General features: G+C 46.8%; 1 protein-coding gene and 1 non-coding gene across 4 annotated transcripts in view; one reads left to right on the forward strand and one right to left on the reverse strand.

Annotated features, from left to right (window-relative positions):
• Window positions 1–508: 508 nt before the first annotated feature.
• DYSF (dysferlin) overlaps window positions 509–18,360 on the reverse strand; it is a 226,636-nt gene continuing 208,784 nt past the window's right edge. For all 3 annotated transcript variants that reach the window (XM_049785137.1, XM_049785135.1, XM_049785136.1), the window contains 10 exons: window positions 18,111–18,253; window positions 16,031–16,170; window positions 14,840–14,928; window positions 14,512–14,607; window positions 14,049–14,190; window positions 10,229–10,328; window positions 6,212–6,390; window positions 4,618–4,727; window positions 3,343–3,490; window positions 509–731 (listed from right to left, as the gene is read on the reverse strand). In XM_049785137.1, coding sequence (XP_049641094.1) covers window positions 693–731; window positions 3,343–3,490; window positions 4,618–4,727; window positions 6,212–6,390; window positions 10,229–10,328; window positions 14,049–14,190; window positions 14,512–14,607; window positions 14,840–14,928; window positions 16,031–16,170; window positions 18,111–18,253 — 1,186 coding nt within the window. In that variant the 3' untranslated portion in view covers window positions 509–692. The remainder of the gene's footprint in view (window positions 732–3,342; window positions 3,491–4,617; window positions 4,728–6,211; window positions 6,391–10,228; window positions 10,329–14,048; window positions 14,191–14,511; window positions 14,608–14,839; window positions 14,929–16,030; window positions 16,171–18,110; window positions 18,254–18,360) is intronic.
• Window positions 13,042–13,234, forward strand: LOC126024969 (U2 spliceosomal RNA). Its single transcript, XR_007501034.1, has one exon. It is a non-coding gene; the product is annotated as a U2 spliceosomal RNA (small nuclear RNA).

Below are 18,360 nucleotides of genomic sequence, written 5' to 3' on the forward strand. Positions count from 1 at the left end.
CAGAAAGAAAAAATGCAAGAAAGCACCTTCCCTCCATTGCTGAAAACTATTTCCATTCATGATCTCATATTCGATTTTATGCCATTGAGCTTTGCTTCCTCAGTGGCTTCCTGTTCTTTTCCTTCCAAGTCTCAGTTTCCCTAACCGCTAAAACTTTCAGCACCCCAGCAGTGACAGTCCCACACCTTCCTGTTCTCTGAGTTAACAATAAGGCCACAACAAACACCAGCAGGAGGATGATTCCAGACCAGCTTTCCCAGAAGAACTTCCCCGTCATCCTAGGTAGACTCTCAGAACTGGCCACCTGGTTCACAGACACTATGTACAACTGTGCTCTGAGGACCACCCCCAGCCTGAAACCCTACTGGAGAGAAAATGATTCAGACTCAGGACAATCACCCCAGTTCTGCCAATCAAGTGGGAAGGAGGCAGGTCTTAGCCTGAGTCCAGAGAGCAGTGAAGAGCCAGGGCCTAGGCAGTGTTCAGGTAGTACAGACACACACTCCACTCTGTTCCAGCTCTTTTATACTGAAATACATACAGTGACTTCAAAAGGGTTGGGCTGGGGAGGAGAAAAATGTGGTCATGTGGTGACTTCTGGAGCACCTACATCCACCCCCAGCAGGACATTCAAGCCTGGAGACCTGGGGGAGCTTGGGCACAGGAGGCAGCTGGTCCAAAGCAGCGAGTCTTCAGCTGAAGGGTTTTACCAGCTTCATGGCAGCATAGTTCTGAGGATAGAGGACATTAGGAAGCATTAGGGAGAGCTCCCTGGATAGGAAGTCCCTCTCACCTAGTCCCTGCCAACATGCCCACATACTGTGCTCCTGCCCTCAGTGAGTAGACCTCCACCTACCCTCCAGGAACTATAGCTGCCTAATTTCCAGATCTTTCCCCCTACCAATCCAGGGCCCACCCAACCCTCCATCTTGCTGCATGAGAATTTCTCCTACCCAGGCTCTGTAACCTCTTCCATCAGACAGACAGCCTCCACTATCAGACAGGTAGTCTAAAATCAAGGCCCCATCTCCTGAAGATAATCCCCAACCCCTCTACCACACACACACACACACACACACACACACACACACACACACACACTCACTCACTCACACAAACACACACCTATTCCTTGGAAGAGAGAGGGTAGGGTAAGATATTCAAGGAGGACCCCAACAGAGGCCAACACTAGAGATGGGTCACCCCTGATTAAGCACTGGCTGTTGCGGGACCGACAGGAATCTCCCCACCCTTCTCCTCCCCCCTCAAAAGAAACCATGAAAACACATACAACACAACACAGGACTCCTAATTGGTACAGTATGTTCCCCAGCGCCGTCTGGAAACAAAGCGGCCGCTCCTTCTCCGCCAGATCCCTGCTGCCTCCCCATGCTGGCTCTGCTCCCGGCTGCCTCTGAGGGGAGCCCAGAGCACTCAGACAGGCACCCTCCACCCCTCCCAGGGGAATTTTTCAGCGGATGAGGAGTTTGGGAGGGGAACAGTCCAGCCCAAGACCCTCTCCCCCAGGCCTTCTGTCCTTAAGACCCTATGTCAGGTAAATGGTCACCAACCCTGGGAACATCCCTGCCCACACAGCACCAGGTGACCAAGCCATCTGGCTGGAGGGATCAAGATTTGCCCAGCCTGCCTGCGAGTAAACACAGCCATATGGCACCCTTATTCCTTACCCTTCTTTGAAGCACTCATCCACAGGCTGATGCCCAGAGAGAAAAAGCATGGGTGTACTATCAAAGGACTTGAAGGTGGTAGATGCCACTGTTGGTAGCCCAAGGGACAGGGGAGGGGCTCTGATCAGAGCCATTAGCCAACATATCTACTGCCCCCAGGAATGCAGGAGCATAGATGGGAGGTAACCAGGAATCTTCCCTTCCTCTCTGCCAGCCTCTGATGGCCTTGGCCAGCTCCTCAGAGAGGGTATATTCTGTAGGCACAGGCCTCAGTGGTCCTGTGAGAGAAGTGTACCCCTCCCTTATCCTCTTTCTTCTTTTCCTAGGGACTCACCAGGCAGAGATCACAGGTCCAGGTTACCAGGTCATGGTGACAGAGCACTTGGCCAGCAACCTGGTGTCAACCAGGACTAAGTAGCTAAAATTCCAGATGGGACACCTGTCTCCTTGTCATTACAATCAGGGTGACCCACTGTAGTGGGAGTTATTAGTAATTTAGAAGTGGACATGTGAATACCCATAAGAGAGATCTTTTACACCCCTGTAAACCAATGTTACATCATTTTCATTTTTTGTATCAGTTTAAAATATTTTTAAAATTTTTAAATGACACAGACCATTCAAAATGAAGGTTTTGCCTGCGTTTGAAGTTCCAGAGTCACTGAGATAGAGATGTCCATCTCATGAGAACCCTAGGGGAGCACAGACAGGGAACAGGGTACTGGAACCTCCCTGAGGGAGTGCCATGGAGCAAGGGACAGGGCAACAGAGCTCACTAATATAGCCCTGCAATTCTTGCCAAGGGGCCAAAGGGATCCCAAGGTGCAGTGCCACATAAGACTCCTGCTGCCTAAATCTGCTCCCCAGGTTCCCTATGTCCACCCCACTGCCAGGAGCAAGATCTACCTCATAAGCACTGAGTGTGTCTCATGGGCTCCATTCTCTAGATCTTGGGAGGTTTCATCCTCACAGAGGGCCTTTTCACTCTATCACTGCATCTTCCCTTCCAAATGAGTTCTACACATCCCTTCTAGAAGTTTCCACTACAACCCAGTCCATGTCCATATACCCTTTCTAATAGATTCCCCCTGAAACCCCAGCCTATGTCAACACAGCCCTTTTAGAACGGTCTCTTGCAACTATGGTTGATGTCCATACACTACTTCTAGAAGGTTGCCCTGAAACCGGATCCATAGGGCCTCATTTTCTGCCAATTCTTGAACATTCCAGAGGCTGGCTGAGGACAGCAGGCTGAGAGAGCTCTCAAATTATCCTTCCTTCCTTCCTTCCTTTTCCTCTCTTCCTTCCTTCCTTCCTTCCTTCCTTCTTTCCTTCCTTCCTTCCTTCCTTCCTTTTTCTTCCTCTTTCTTTCTTTCTTTCTTTCTCTCTCTCTCTTTCTTTCTTTCTTTCTTTCTCCCATCATCCTACCTTCCTTCCTCTTCCTCCTCCTCCTTCTTCTCTTCCTCCCTCTCCCTCTTTTCCTCTCCTATTTTTTCTCTCCATCTCCCCATCTCTCTCACTCTCTTTCTCTCTCTCACTTTCACTCTCTCATCCCCTTCACTGGATTAATCGCTCCCCAACAGGGCTCTCTCTCCCTCATTAGTTCTGGGACTCCTCCAAAACTGTACCCGCACCTCCCCTCAGGCCTGCTTACCGGGAAGGCATAGACAAAGATGCCCAAGAACAGCAGCAGGATGAAGAGGATGATGAAGAGGATAATGGCACACCGAAAGCGCCGCCATAGGATAAACTTCATGGTCTTGTAAGGGGATGTGAACCAGAGGAAGGAGGTATCAGGCCGCCTGGAATGAGATTCCTGAGGTTAACAGGACCAACACCTCCTCCAACCCTACTGCTTTCTCCAAGCCAGGCAATGACCCCCTAGTGATCGCTCAGGATCTGCCTTATTTGCAACCTGCCCCCTGTCACAATCTAAAACAGGACTCTTTGTGGCCACGTTCCCCTTTCCTCCTGTCCTATAATAAACCCTGTGTTGCCAAGCTCTCTACATCTTCACCAGCCTGGTCCTCATCCTCTAAGCCAGGCCACTGTCTCTGCCTCACCCCTCTGGACCCTAGGACTTCATTGTAGTGAGAGATGCACAGGGGATGTCCCAGAAAAGGCAATGCCTGGCTAAACACATGTCCTGACCATCATCAGGGAAGGCTGGTGAGAGGGAGACCCAGTAAACCCAGAGAAAAATTTCTTTTTTTTTTTCTCACAAGAACCTCAAAACTTCCTGTGAGGTTCACAGGGAGTTAGAGCAAGGGAGATACTGCAGGGTCACATCCCAACATGCATGGCCCCTGAGGTTTTAGGTGTGACTCTGGTGTGTGTGTGGGGGTAGGGGTGGGGTTCAACCAGCATTGTGGCAATAAGTTCAGCATTGAACTCCCATAGGTGGCTTAGGAGCACAGCTGAAAATGGCCTTTCAGTCTAGGTGGGTGGGTGAGAAGAGAGGTTCCAAATAACAAATAAACACAGTAAGATCAAGTAATATTGAAGACACAGGAAATCAGGAAGTGGTGACTGCTTGGCTTCCTAGAAGACCCAGTGTGAGACCTGCAGTGTCTTCTCTGTGGAACAGATTCAATTAACCTACAGGATGTCTCATCTGTGAAGTGGGAAGACTTCCTACATACTCACGTGCCACAGATGGCGATGGCGCACCTAACACACAGTTCCAACTACCTAACTATGTCTGCTTCTGAAATGAGTCAAGAAGCCACAGCCCAGGAAAAGCCTTGTTGCCTGACAGCCTTGCCTTGTCCTGTGTGGCCCTGGACAACTAACATCCCTCTTTCCCTCTTTAATGTCAAATGGATGCTATGCCTCCATGTGGCTATGCAGTGGGATCCTCCCAAACTATGGCTAGACACCCTTCCCTACCTTGACTCTCAAGGCATTAGAAGTTAGACCTAACACTGACCTGGGGTCCTCAAGCTTAGGGTTCATGTTGGGTTCATCCCTGCCCTGGCCAGCGGGCCGCTCCTCATGCTCACTCTCAGCAACAATCTCCAACGTCATCTCCAGCTTGCCCTGTGGGGACAGAGAATAAAGGAATAAAGGCTCAGTCCTTTGACTTGGAGAGGAACCAAGCCAAGACAACCACTCCATTATCTTCCTGAAAATGACAGTGTTGAGCTCAGCCTAAAGCAGCACTTCTCCTTGTAGAATCTTTAACAATGTCAGAAATGCATAAAGGAGCTACGTTGGCAGCCCTGCACACATGATGTGGACACAATTATTGTGGGTATGTTTGTGCAGGTAAGTGGGCCACCACAAAGCAACCAGAGGGCAGCAGCTTGCTTCAGTTTGGAAGATAATGTCTTCTGCTATAGAATTATGGATTGTCCAAAGCTTGCTTTTAATAGCTGTAGAACATTCAGTGGGGTTGGTTGACCATAATGATTTTGGTTAACTGCTTATTTGAGTTCATTAAGATTGTTTCCAACTCTTTGGTATTATAAATGATGCTGCAACCAATAAACACCCCAGAAACAAACATTTTGATTTGGGTTTGACTTTAGAAGAGAGTGGAAAAGCAGACTGACAGGGTCCAAGGACGTACATACACATCTTCACATCTCTCTCTACACATTTTCAGATGGCTTCCTTAACCCATAAACCCCTGAGTACTCCCCACAAGAAGTAAATAGGAGGCTGTCTCTCCACAACTTCTGTAGCAGTGAGCATTTCTGATTTTTTGAAGCATATCTAGCTTTAATTTTATTAATAAATAAATGCATATAAGATTCCAGGTATAGAATCATGGTCAGCAGATGCAAGGCAAGCACTGTACAATCTCTCTGGCCCCTCTAATTTTTATTTTAATTTAATTGACAAAGCTATTTTTTCAGTGTATAATATGTCATTAATAAGTGGATGAGAACTTTTTCCATGCTTAATAACAATTTTTATTTGATTGGTAGATACATAACCTCGGCTTCTTTTTCTTTGGAGGTATTATAATTTCTTATGAATTGTTGTCTTTCCTTAGACAGCAAAGACATTTTATTCTAAGAGTCACTTTAGGTGTAAACCGTCATGAATTCACTGCCCTGCTAAAAGAGCTCTTTCTGGGCTCACTCTCAGCTCCTATGCCAGCTAGACAAGTCTACTCAAATAAGGAGGCATGACCCTGCTTTGAGTAGAAAAGTCTACTCAAATGGAGGAGACAGGGCCCCATAGGAGGGACTTGTGTCTCACACAGTCTCTGAGGTGGCTGCAAATGGGTCTCAGAGACAAGGCATCTTCCCATTTAGCATGCGGACACCATTGTGTACCACCAGTGACTCACACTGAGATAAAAACAAATTGCAGTAGCAACCTCAACATGTCAAGTAGGCTTTCCTGGGATCCACATCGCAAAGTAAGGAAGGCTGGAAGGCTTATAGCTAGAAGGACACTGGAGGGGAAGTAGGAGGTGCCTTGGAAAGCAAATGGGTGAGAAAGAGGAGAAGAAATGTGCAAATGCTCCCGGATGTTTAGGAACACCTCTGGGCTACAGGGAGTAGACTCACCGCCAGGACCTTCTTCTCACTCTCCTCAGCCACACAGGGCCACCAGCCCTTCACTGTTTTCTGTTCAAAAAGGGACACAAACCACTCAGGGTGGAAAATGTCATCCAGCTGGTCCAAGGAGCACTTTTCAGCTGTTTTGGCTGGCTTGGGCATATGGTTGAGATCCAGCTGCAAGGAGCCTAAAACAGAGAAGGATTCTTGGTGGTAATTTTTTCCACCACAGGCAACCAAGGGCTACCCAGAATCATGTCCAAAAATATATTCACTGCCCCTTCTGCTTTGACCCAGGGGCTAAGTCGCGGTCATAACTATACACCAATTTTTCCTCTCCTACGGTCTCCTACTTCATCCACAGAGCACTCACCCCTTCTCACACCTCCACAGATCCAGAATCCTCCTGTTACATTAGACTTGAACACAGTTTCCCATTTGTTCACCTATTCCTCTTACTATATACAAACTAAATCATTTCCCCATTGTACACATCACTTTGGTTTTCTTCTTAATTGTTTTTATCATGGAAAGTTATCTAAAAATATACATGCTCTCTGAAGCATTTTTTAAGCCTGGAACTCAGCAGTATTCATTGTATTCACACCATGGTGGACTGTTATCATGACTTACTCCCAAAACTTTTTCATTCTCCAATAGAATTCACAAACCTCTAGGGCCTAGAGGTCTAGGCAGTAATTCCATGTTCTTTGTCTTTGTGTCTCTCTTTGTCTTTCTATCTCTTTGCATCTCTCTCTCAACCTTAAATTTACTTTTTGTGTCTACATATTTGCCTATTCTAGGACTTCATAGATGTAGGAACACACAGTAATTGTACTCGTGTGTCTGGTTTATACCACCTATCAAAACATTTTCAACGTTCATTTCCATTGTAATGAAAATCATTTGTTTCTAAGGCTAAATTATCATCCATGTTATGTAAAGACCCCATTTTGTTTAGCCATTGAGCTGCTGATAAACATGGATGTTTTCACCTTTTGAACAATGCTGCAGAAAATACTGTTTTGCAATTTTGAGTTTTCAATTCTTTTGTGTATATATCAAAGGGTAAAACTATAGTTTAGAGGGTGGTTCTATGTTTATCTTTTAGAGAAACAGTCAAAATGCTTTTCATAGTTGCTGTGCCATTTCACATTAACCCCAGTAGTACACGAGAAGTTCCAATTTTTCCAATTCCTCTCTAACACTGGTAATTTTCTATGTCAGGAGTTTTTTAATGGTCACCCTTACGAGATGTGATGTACTATATCCTTGTAGCTCATCCCTCAGTTTTTTCATTTGCCCATTTATTTATTCAAAGAGCCATCTTTCATAGTCTTTCATCTACTCCCTCATTGTATTCATTACTTTCCCATATAACACTATCCATTAGGATGCACCATATTAAAATTCTGACATTCAATGATGTTTGACCTATTAAAACAGAAATTTCATGTGGTTTTTGCTTAATCCAATCACAACAATACAAGGAAGTTGGTTTGAGGCATAGCTAATAAAGAGATGAAGTGAAAGATAAAAATCAAAGTTTATTTTTTTATGCAACTAAATTGAAGAAGTCATTGAAAATCATGTAAAGGAGATGCATGACATTTTCTTAATCAATGTGAACTACTCATTATAAGTGTCTATTGATTGTATCTAGTTTTCATTTCACTCATACATTTAACCTTCCTTCAACTTTGTGTTATCTTCGTTCCTCTATAGCAACCATTACTCAGCTTGTGATTTCTTACCATTTAGCCAATGCTCCATATCAATATTAACCTCTCTCTCCACCCACAAGTCTCTCCATCCCTCATGTATACATGACCATTTTTTTCTTATTTTAACTATGATTCCAACACAATATTAAGAGAGCTGGAGATACGTGCACACATACAAAATTATCTCAACAGGAATGATCTGCATAAAAATATAGTACTAAAAGACAGGATTATTTGGATTACAAGACTTTAAATATCAGCTCTTATTTTTAAAAAGAAGTAATCTATATTCAAAAAAAGAAAAACGTGTCATTTAAAAATACATTGTGAAGAAGAAAAATCACATGGAGCTAAAAAATAGTTTTTTAGTAGTTTATCTTCTTAATGAAAGATATGCCTACTTACTAATTTTCTAATTTGGTTAAAATATGTAATGGGTTTTTGTCTCTTTTAAAAATTAATTTTATAAAGCAAAGTAATTTTAATTGGTAAGTAAAAAGACTCCATAAAAAACATTTTTTTAAAACAGCTGAAAAATGGGAGGTATTATTTGCCAGAGTGGTGGCACAAGTGGTAAGGCATTTCTGCCTTGTGCATGCTAGCCTAGGACAGACCGCCATTCGATCCCCCAGACATCCCATTTGGCTCCTCAAGCCAGGAGCTATTTCTGAGTGCATATCCCGGAGTAACCCCTGAATATCACCGGGTGTGGCCAAATAAAAAAAGGTGTTATTTGCAATCCATCTTTACTATATAAAATCTCTGAAGATCAATAATGAAAGATAACATTTCAGGGGTTGGAGCGGAAAGAAAGACATTTCAAAATAATTTAAAAATTCCAGTTGTAACAAGGATAAAAAGAAAACATACCTGTAAAGACATCTTTTATTTTATTTTATTTTTTTTATTTATTTATTTATTTTGTGGTTTTGGGGTCACACCTGGCAGTTCTCAGGGGTTATTCCTGGCTCCAGGCTCAGAAATTGCTACTGGTAGGCACAGGGGACCATATGGGACTCGGGGATTCGAACCGATGACCTTCTGCATGAAAGGCAAATGCCTTACCTCCATGCTATTTCTCCAGCCCCAAGACATCTTTTTTAAAAGATATCTTACAGGAAGGAGTGCAAATAAAAATAAAATATTTTTAATCTTTTTTAAAAGATAACAAAAGTAGAAAAATGGTTCTATAAAAAAGGCACAAGTGGGAATATAGAAATATACAACCTTCTAGATAGGACTGAAAAATATTTCTAAGACCACAAAAACATAAAGAGCCAAAACATCTGCTTTTCAGACTTCAGGAAAGCTATGCATAAGGTTCCCAGGACTTGTTTGCTGTGCTTCACCGAACAAAGCAGAACCCACTCCCCAGGGTTCCCTGTCTTTCTAGCAGGACCACTTTGTAGCGAGATAAAAATTGATGTGATCACAAGTGCACTGATTTAAAGTGCACAAGTTAGTGATCTATATAGTACATTCACAGAACTGTGCAAGCAGCACCCTTATCTGATCTTAGAAATGTTCTTCATCCCTAAAATGATACCATTAGTGGTCCTGATGATGCTGATTATGCTAAAGATACATGATTAAAATTGATGGTGTATAATGTATAAAGATACACGACAAAGCATGATGTGTGATGATAACATGATGGTGCATGATATTATGTAATATGTGATGAGACATGATACCATGGCCCATTATCCTAGTCAGGAGCTGGTGGCCTTCCCTGGGATGTCCCATAACATGGAATTATGGGGCTCACATCCTCTCATGTTTGACTTCTTCGACTCCATGCACAGCAGTTAACACTCATTTGCTTTTCCTGTAGTTAATCACCCTTCCACAGTCTGTGGCCCCATTCTTTGCCCCCAACTCTCCCCAGAGACCCTGCCCCCTACTTTGACCCCAGTCCTCCCAGCCCCAAGTTCCAACACATCTCCCTATCACAAGCCTTTCTGGGAACTGACTGGGGGTACAGCTATGTTTATCCTTCCCAAGATTCATTTAAATGAAGAATGACTTGGGCCCCCTACTGACCATGTTCAACCAACTTCTAGTCAGACACAAGCATCCTGTCCAGAGCAAGGCACACAGCCAGGACCAGAAGCACCACATCCAGGCTTCTCTCCTACAAAGACTGGCTGTCCAGCCACCATTGCTGACAAACCACCCTGTGATCTCTGTGGTAACTTTAGTGCTGGGGACACCCAAGCCCCACAGGGCAGGAAGGAAGCACACAGTGGGGATGTTGGGACTATTCCCATATGCAGAGGCACAGATCAGAAGTGGGGCTCACCCAGAAAGTCGTCAAAGGAAAACTTGTCGTTGTCCCAGATCTGGAATACCACGCGTGCTGGAATCTTGCTCTCTGTCTTGTCCAATCTCCAGAAAGCATCCTGGTCCCAAGGAGGAACAGGAAAGTGAGCTCAAAGTGAGATTTAAAAAAAAAAAAAAAGCTGGTGGGCTGCCTCTTCGAGCCCAGAGGGCAAAGATCAAAGACCCAGCTGGGGCAGCAGACACTTGGCTTCATGGAAGCTGCTTCTAATTGATGCTTCCAATTCTGGGAACATGGGTCTTACCTCCACTTTACAGATGGCAAAAAAAAAGGCTTGACAAAGTTAGAAATGTCCCCAAGGGCAGAGATAGTACAGTAGATAAGGTGCTTGACTTGCATGCGCCCAGTCCTATTTAATCCCTGGCACTCCATATAGTTCCCTGCGAACCACCAGAGTGATGTCAGGGGGCAGAGCTAAGAGTAAGTCCTGAGCACTGCTGAGTGTAGCCGCAAAATCGGTTCACAAAAATGTACCCAAGATTTGACAGCGAATAATAATATGAATGTTGCACTTTGAGGTACCAGCCCTCTGCTACTCTGAACTCAAGTCCAACAGGCTGTCAGAGAGCCTCTGTCTCTGCAGAGGAGGAAATCAAAGAAAGGACCGAGTGCACCTCATAGCTCAGCAGCCTCCAAAGGCATGCAGGGAGGTAGGAGAGGATTGTGCACGAGGAGGATTGGAGAAGAGCCTGGAGTCCCAACCCACACTGGATGCCACAGAGGAGATAGACACCACAGGCTCCATTCAGTCTCCTCCCCTCAGGGGCAGCCTAGTAACATCAAGAGCCCCAGATGTACAGATAGAGGTGTGTAGCCAGAGCTGTAGCCACCACACAAGATCCTGGAGGGACTGGACAGGGACAGCCCCACCAACCAATCTCTGCTTCTGCCTGGTCTCTGTCCTCTCCTGCACTGGAGGGTGGGGTTGAGTGGCAACTGGCAGAAAGAGGACGGTCCTATCAGTGCAAACAGTGGGGTCAAGCCCATGGGGAGTCCTGCTGGCCATTCTGATGCGGGGTCACCAGGGTCACAAAGATACCACCTCCCCCTGCGCCCCCTCCAGAGCTCCTAAGGCAAAGGCTGGTGTGGCCAATGCCCCATGAACCATGGTCCGCCAGCCCATCCTGTCCTGTGGCTGAAAGGACTCAGGTCACCAGCCTGCCCCGTCATCAGCTACCCCCCTTCCCAGGCCCCAGCCCTCCTGCAGGTGCCTCCTCTTCGGTGGCGCTTTTATGGCCAGTTCCCCAGGCCGCCAGGCTGCCAGCCTCCAGCCGCTGCTGGGTTTATGGGCTCAGTAATGAGCCAGAGGTTCAAACAGCCCCTGGTGGGAGCAGCTGGGCTGGCGCTGCAGCCTGGGGATTGGCCCTCAGTCCCAGTCCCTCATTACGCTTCTGGTCTGGGCCCTTTTACTAGCTGTTTATTTGCAGGGTGGGTGCCTGACATGCAGGCAGGCCCTGGTGGGTGTGCTGGACTCCAGGTGGGGAGGCAGCAGACAGCCCACAGCCCTCGGTGGTTCAAAGCAGTGGGATGAAAGGAGACCTTGTGCTTTACGACAGTCTCGTCTGGTTAATGGGGTCCCCAGAGGGCCTGCCTGCCTGCCAGAGGCCCTGGTCCCTTGACTGAGGGCTGGCTCTGTTGAGGACCAGAAGAGGCCAGAAGCTATGTGGTGCCCCTACCCTCACCCACCCCCAACTCTGACCCAGCCTTTAGCCTAGACAGCACCCTAGTGCCCCAACACCCCACCTGCCTCTGAGACACTTCCATCTGGCTGGGTCTAGCCAGTTTCTCCCTCCCTCTCCTGCAGCCCAGCTTGCCTATGTACCCACCTTCCTTGCTGGCTTGTCTCCCTTCCCTCTCACTCTAGGGAGTCTCTCTGGAAGCCCATTAGTGCTCTTCCTCCTCTAACCTCCTCCCCAACAGCACCCATAGGCTCTTCTTCTACCTCTAAGGCCTATTTTCCCCCATGGTCAGCCCAAGTCTCTGAGCTATCTTTGGGGTGGGGGCCACCATGCAAGGAATCACACCCATTATTGCCCTAATGGAGTCACTTCAGATTCTCAAACCACAGCCGCAGCTGCGGCTTCCTTTAACTCAGTTCCTAACTTTAATCTATTTCACTCATTTCCTATCACTTACTACAGAGCCAGGAAATTCTCTCTTCCTGCATGGTAGGAGATTCTAAAAATGTTCCTTGCCCTTGTTTCCACCTGTCGCAGTGCTGGGTTTTCCTGCTGCATATTTGAACATCCAGACCTTCCCAGGGCTTAGTGAACCCCTAAAGATGGGATGTCTAGTGCCCTTACCCCAACTTCCCCAGGTCCCACTGCCCCCATGTTCACAGCAGAGAAATGGTGTTTGGAGAAATGGTTATGGAGTGACCTCAACAAATGCAGCATCTGCTTTGCTCTGAAAATGTAATGTACAAATATTCTGAGGAAAGGCCAATGAGACCAAGTCTATACACAGTCTAGGCTCTCTTGGACTGCATAGACCCAGGGATGTTGCTAAATTCTGTCTTCTGGAAGATTCAAGGAGCATTCCCTAAGTGACAGAATGCACTTTGTTTTGTTTAAGGCACATTTTCTTTTGTTTGATGCTTTCAGTGTGCAAATGAAACTTTCAGATTTCTCTATAGTTCAACCACTCCTGAAAGGGTCCTGTGGAAATGCAGTGAAGAAAACTGGAAGGAAAAAAAGGACATGGGCCATTTAGAGAAAAAAAATTCTAGGAGCTTTGCAGTTAGATACTATGTAACCACTCAAGAAGGAACTTGGATCACTTCTAGGACTTTTAGCTAAGATCAAGCACAGCATTTGCTCTTATCAGTTCAATATCTGATATGTCCTTTATCCAAAAACAATATATTAAATAGATTTTTTTGGAGTAGGGAGTTTGAATAGGAGCTGGCTTCATCCACTCCACTCATGGACCTGGTATTGAAATACCTTCAGGAATGGGGGAGAGAGGGAGAGGGAGAGGAAGAGGGGGAGAGAGAGAGAGAGAGAGAGAGAGAGAGAGAGAGAGAGAGAGAGAGAGAGAGAGAGAGAGAGAGAGAGAGAGAGAGAGAATTTGGAACAGCACCTCACATTAAAAACTGGTTCTAAGTGGGATACAGATGGTCAAAAAGCTCCAAAGAGGTTCCATCTGCTCTTGAGGCCTCTCTTCTGTATTCTGGGATTGGCCTCTAAGAACAGTATGGAACCATCATGGAGGAGACATGTTTCCTCCCATCTTAGGAGTCAAGAATTGAAGATTCAGATGAGACCAAAGCCAGTACACAGGGTCCCTAAGCCCCTGCCTGCAGCCAGAGTTCTCAGGGCCAACAACCAACCTACAGAACAAGGAGCACTGGAGACAGAAAGGCATACTGGCACTCTGGCTGAGAAGCCTGGATGGGTACTGCACAGAGTAAGAAATTGGGCAGCATGTGGCACTGTAAGACTGACAGCTGATGGTGAGCTGGTGGTGGTGCTAGTGAGGATGGAGTGAAAGAAGTGACAGAGATGTGGTGACACTGGCAGTTATGGGGACAAAGTAAATGGTAACATTGATAGCAATGGGGAAAATGCTAGTGACAGCATTGACAGTGATGGAACAATGACACTGGTAATAGTGATGGTGACAATGGTGGGGACAAAGAAAGTAATGAGGGCAATAGTTATGAATATAGGTAATAGTAGAGTCATGGTGATGACTAACAGTGATGAAGCAGCAGTGAAGGGACCAGCTAGTATTAGAATGCTCTGGAAGCAGCTATGCTGGGAACAGGAAAGGCACTCACCTTCTTAGAGATGGTGCACATTTGCTCAGCCGGTAGGTAGTCGAAGGGGAAAATGAACCTCCAGTTAAAGTTGCCTTCACCACCCAAAGATCGGTAATGCACATCTGTCTTTTGCTTGTGTTCCTCAAATCCAACCATCCAACTAGGCAATACACATTTTAGAAAATATTTGTAATTATGTTTTCATGACAATATACACCCTCAAGGTAGTCAGATGAGTATTAAAGAAGGCAAATTAACTTGGTATAGCAAAGAGCATCCTCCAAACTCAACATGGCATGCCAGATATGTCCTGAACTTGGGACATTCTGACTTCTCTAGAATGACCCCTTAGCTTTGTGATAGCAAAAATAACAAACCTGGCATGAGAACCACCTCCCCACAGCAAACTAGGTTGCCTCCTTCCTCCTTGTTCCCACTTCTCTCCCCAGTGGAGGGGCAGGAGAGAGGGGGTGGGCCCTACCCCTTCACGTAGATGTCACTCATCTTCTCCCCTGTTATGCTCAGGTCGTCCAGGATCACATCCTTGGTGTTCCAGATTATACAACGTAGGAAAAATCTGTGCAGGAGGACATGTCCTTGTGTGAGAAGAGAAGTCTCACCCAAAGAGACTAACGCCAGCCTGGCCATCCCACACAGGAGCAAGTGGTCTGCATTCTAAGTGGCCCAAAGCCTGGACCAAGCGACCTCTTGGCCACATCTGTCTCTAGGTGCAGCCACCTCACTGCCCGATACCTCCCACTTTCCCCCCATGGCCCACAAGTACTGAGCATACAGCTGAGCTAAGTCACCTCTTGGCTCTCCTGGGGGTGATGTTGAAGGGAGGTCCAGGCCGTCCTAGGGCCTTTGGAAACAGGTCAATCCACATCTGCAGCTTCCCCTGGGGAGACAGAACTGTGGGCTCTCAGGAGCCTTTCTGAGAAACATCCACTTGGTGAGCATTTGTTCTGGGCCAGACACTGCGGTATGAGGCAGATAGAACACAAATCTGGGCAAATAAAGGTTCATTGTCCCATGGGAGCATCCCTATACAGGATGCCCACTGCTGACCTGAAGCCCAGCCTGGGGATCAAGAATCAAGCAGTAATAGGAGTTAAGTCTGGGTGTGTCAGATGCCAAAGGATAGAAAAGGGTCTGAGGCCAAGAGAACAGTTAATATGAGACAGTAAAGTTGGAAAGGTCAGAGAACACGTTTACACAGGGAACACCAAGGATTTCCCTCTTGCCATCTGGGGGGAATTTCTATTCCCAGAAGACACATGATAAAGCCATCTTCACAGGGTCTCTGAACTAAGTGCACACTCAGGATGACATTCATCACCTGCTGTGCCTCCTGGGATGTGGCTAGGGCCACCCCCTCAAAGGGAAGGTTGGGGAAGGGCTCTCAGTCCTGGCAGCAGAGACATAGTCATAGCAGTTCATCAAGGCAGCACCTAAGACTTTCTCCCCTCCTGCCCCTATACCAAACCAAGGGCTTAAAAGTTTCATCAGGACCACACACTAATCAGGAGTAGAGCCTGAGCACCACTGGGCATTTCCAAAAGAACAAAAAGAGCAAACAAGTCAGACTGCACTGGCCTCTGCAGGACACTGTCCTGAGCTCAGCTTCCAGTGACCTTTCCTGCACAGGGGATGTCCTGGGCTTTGTGGGCCACTCTCTGAAGCTCTGTCCTTCTGCTATCAGGAGCTGTAGCCCAGCACAGACCAACCATCCGGGATGTCACTGACCAGGCAGGGCATCCTGTGATAGTGTGGAAATGTGAGAATTCAGGATTCTCCCAGGCCCTTCTCACCAGGTGAGGGGAAAACAGGCTCATTTTTCAGGCTCTATAGAGTTGGGGGCAGAGAGCCAGGATGGGGCAAGGCCTAAGACCACACAAGATATAAGTAGGAAAGGATTGGCCAATGTGAAATTTCCTTGAATGTCCTTGTAGTCTTGGTGGGAGAGGAATATGCAGGGGTCCTCAAAGGTCATGGCCTACCTGTTCGATATCTGGTTGCAAGGGGCTGTAGAGAGACCGGGACTCCACATGCTCAGGAACCAGTCCCTGCTGCTGCAGCACATGCAGGGCAAGGCGCTCCTCCACTGGCCCCAGGTGTGGGTTTGGGGCCCTGCCAGCCTCTGTGCCAGAGAGGAAAAATGTCTCAGTTCTCAGTAAGACATCTGAGCATTGCTGAGGGCCTCAGAAGAACCTAGGCCCCAGCCCAGAAACACTGACTAAAATTTTCTCTTTTCTGGGACTTCAGGCTTTAAATTTCAGTCCTTAATGTATCACTTTGACCAAGTCTCTTCTGGAAGCTCTTCTTCCTTTTCTCCACTTGTACTCCCTGCCTGTCCATCTCTGTGACCTGTTTCCAATTCTGACATCTATTTCCCTTGGGGTCAGTGAGCTGTTCTATTCATGGCCAACACAAGAGCAATTGTTACTGGTGTTAAGAAGAGGTATGAAGCAGAAATCATCACTGCTTTTCATAAATGTCAATAGGTTTCATTCCCACAACCCTAAAAGGTAAGTGCTGGGATAAACCCAATTCCCAGAGCCCAGAAGTTGGGTCCAAAGCAGTAGTGAAGTTGGGGAACAGTTGAGTTAATGACCCTGTAGGAAATATATGTGTCCCCTCCCACCTGTCCTTCTTAGGTCCAACTCAGTTGCTTTAATAGGCAAGATAATATTGGGCAGGTCAGTATACCCAGCTTCAACAACCCCCCAAACAGACAGATGTAGGGTCTCTGTGCCTCTCGAATTCTCTGACTAGAGTCCTAGAAACTGATAACCCTGGGCCTGAGCCAGTGCTAAAGCAGCTCTCAGGCAAGCAGAGGTGATGAGGAGGGCCAGGAACAGAGGTTGGAGCATGGACAATGGAAGGGACAAGTGTTGTCTGGGACAGAGGATGGTACATGGATAAGAGGAATGGAGAATATGGGTCTGTCATGGTGGGGCCAGGTGACCAGGCAGGAATCAGCCATAGGTTGAAACAGGAGGAGGATGGTAGGGGAGAGTGGTCAGGGAGGTCAAAGTCATCTCCTTTTCCCCTCCCAGAACCTCAGTATCTGCTAATATCCACAGATCTGACACTGCAACAATTCAAGGCCAGTTGTCTGGCCAACCTTTTCAAGGTATCTGAGAGGATCCAGGGAATGGGGATATGGGATGGACTCATGCCAATACACATACAGTTTGGGACACAGTTGGGGATATGTAGACATGAGCAGCAAATAACAATTTCCCGGTGCCCCTTTTCATATTTTGGGGACAGGAGCCTGATGGGGGGTAGTAGAGCAGGGGTTCAAGTTATCATCAAGGTCAAGTTGGCAGCTAGTGTAATTCAAGAAGAAAACTGTTCCTCCAAGCTACACTACACCCCAAACTCCAGCCAAGTCTGAGAGCCAACTCCGATGTTGTAGTCTGGGGTTTCATTCTATTCAGGATAATTCTTTGTTGGTGCTGTCACTCATTGAACTGGAAGCACCTTTGGGTTGAAGCACCTTTTGGATTGGTCCCTTACCATTCCTGTTCTCCACCTTAGGGGGTTGTCTTTTGCTTCCCAAAGAAGAACCCAGGTCTCAAGGAGAAATCCTTTTCAATTTTTTTTCCACAGCTGGTAGGACTGCCTGTTAGTATCTCTTGGCTTATGGTGGAAATTTCCTGAGCCTATTTTATTTCCTTTCAATCTATATAGATTATTTCACATGTTGGCATTTGCTCCCAGACCCGCATCTCCCCAATCCCTTGGATTTGAGCCATGAGACTTTTCTTCTTTACTCGTGAAGTATATAGATTCCAACCATGACTGATATGGTTTCACATTCAGCATCCAGTGCCTCCATACCCATGGGCCCAGCCCTGCTTTGGCCTCAGTCCCAAACCTACCATATCCTCAACCAGGATCCCAGCCACACCATGATGTCTACTGTCACAATGTCATCACAAGGAAGAACACAGGTCCTCAAAGTGATGAGTACATGTGCCACCCCTCTAGGCTGCAGTAGAGACACTAGCCCACACTTTCTAGCCCAGTGGGAGAAGCCCAGGGAGAGGTCCAGGCCTGAGGGAAGCTCACCTATATCTCCAATTGTGTATTCTTTGTCCTGAAATACAAGGCGGTCAGGCTTGTAGATGGGGGCCTTGAGGCGCCGCTGCTGGCACAGAAGATGCAGGAGCTGTGAGGGCCGGAGCTGGTCTCTCCACTGGTTGGGTCCAGAGCTGCAGTCCAAACACAAAAGCAAGAGGAATAGACTCCGAGTACACCCAAGAATAGAAGCATGTGGTGGCCTGTAGACACTCCCCAGCCCAACCATCTCCACCTTAAC

The sequence above is a fragment of the Suncus etruscus genome, chromosome 12 (genome assembly GCF_024139225.1).
Source record: "Suncus etruscus isolate mSunEtr1 chromosome 12, mSunEtr1.pri.cur, whole genome shotgun sequence".
NCBI lineage: Eukaryota > Metazoa > Chordata > Mammalia > Eulipotyphla > Soricidae > Suncus > Suncus etruscus.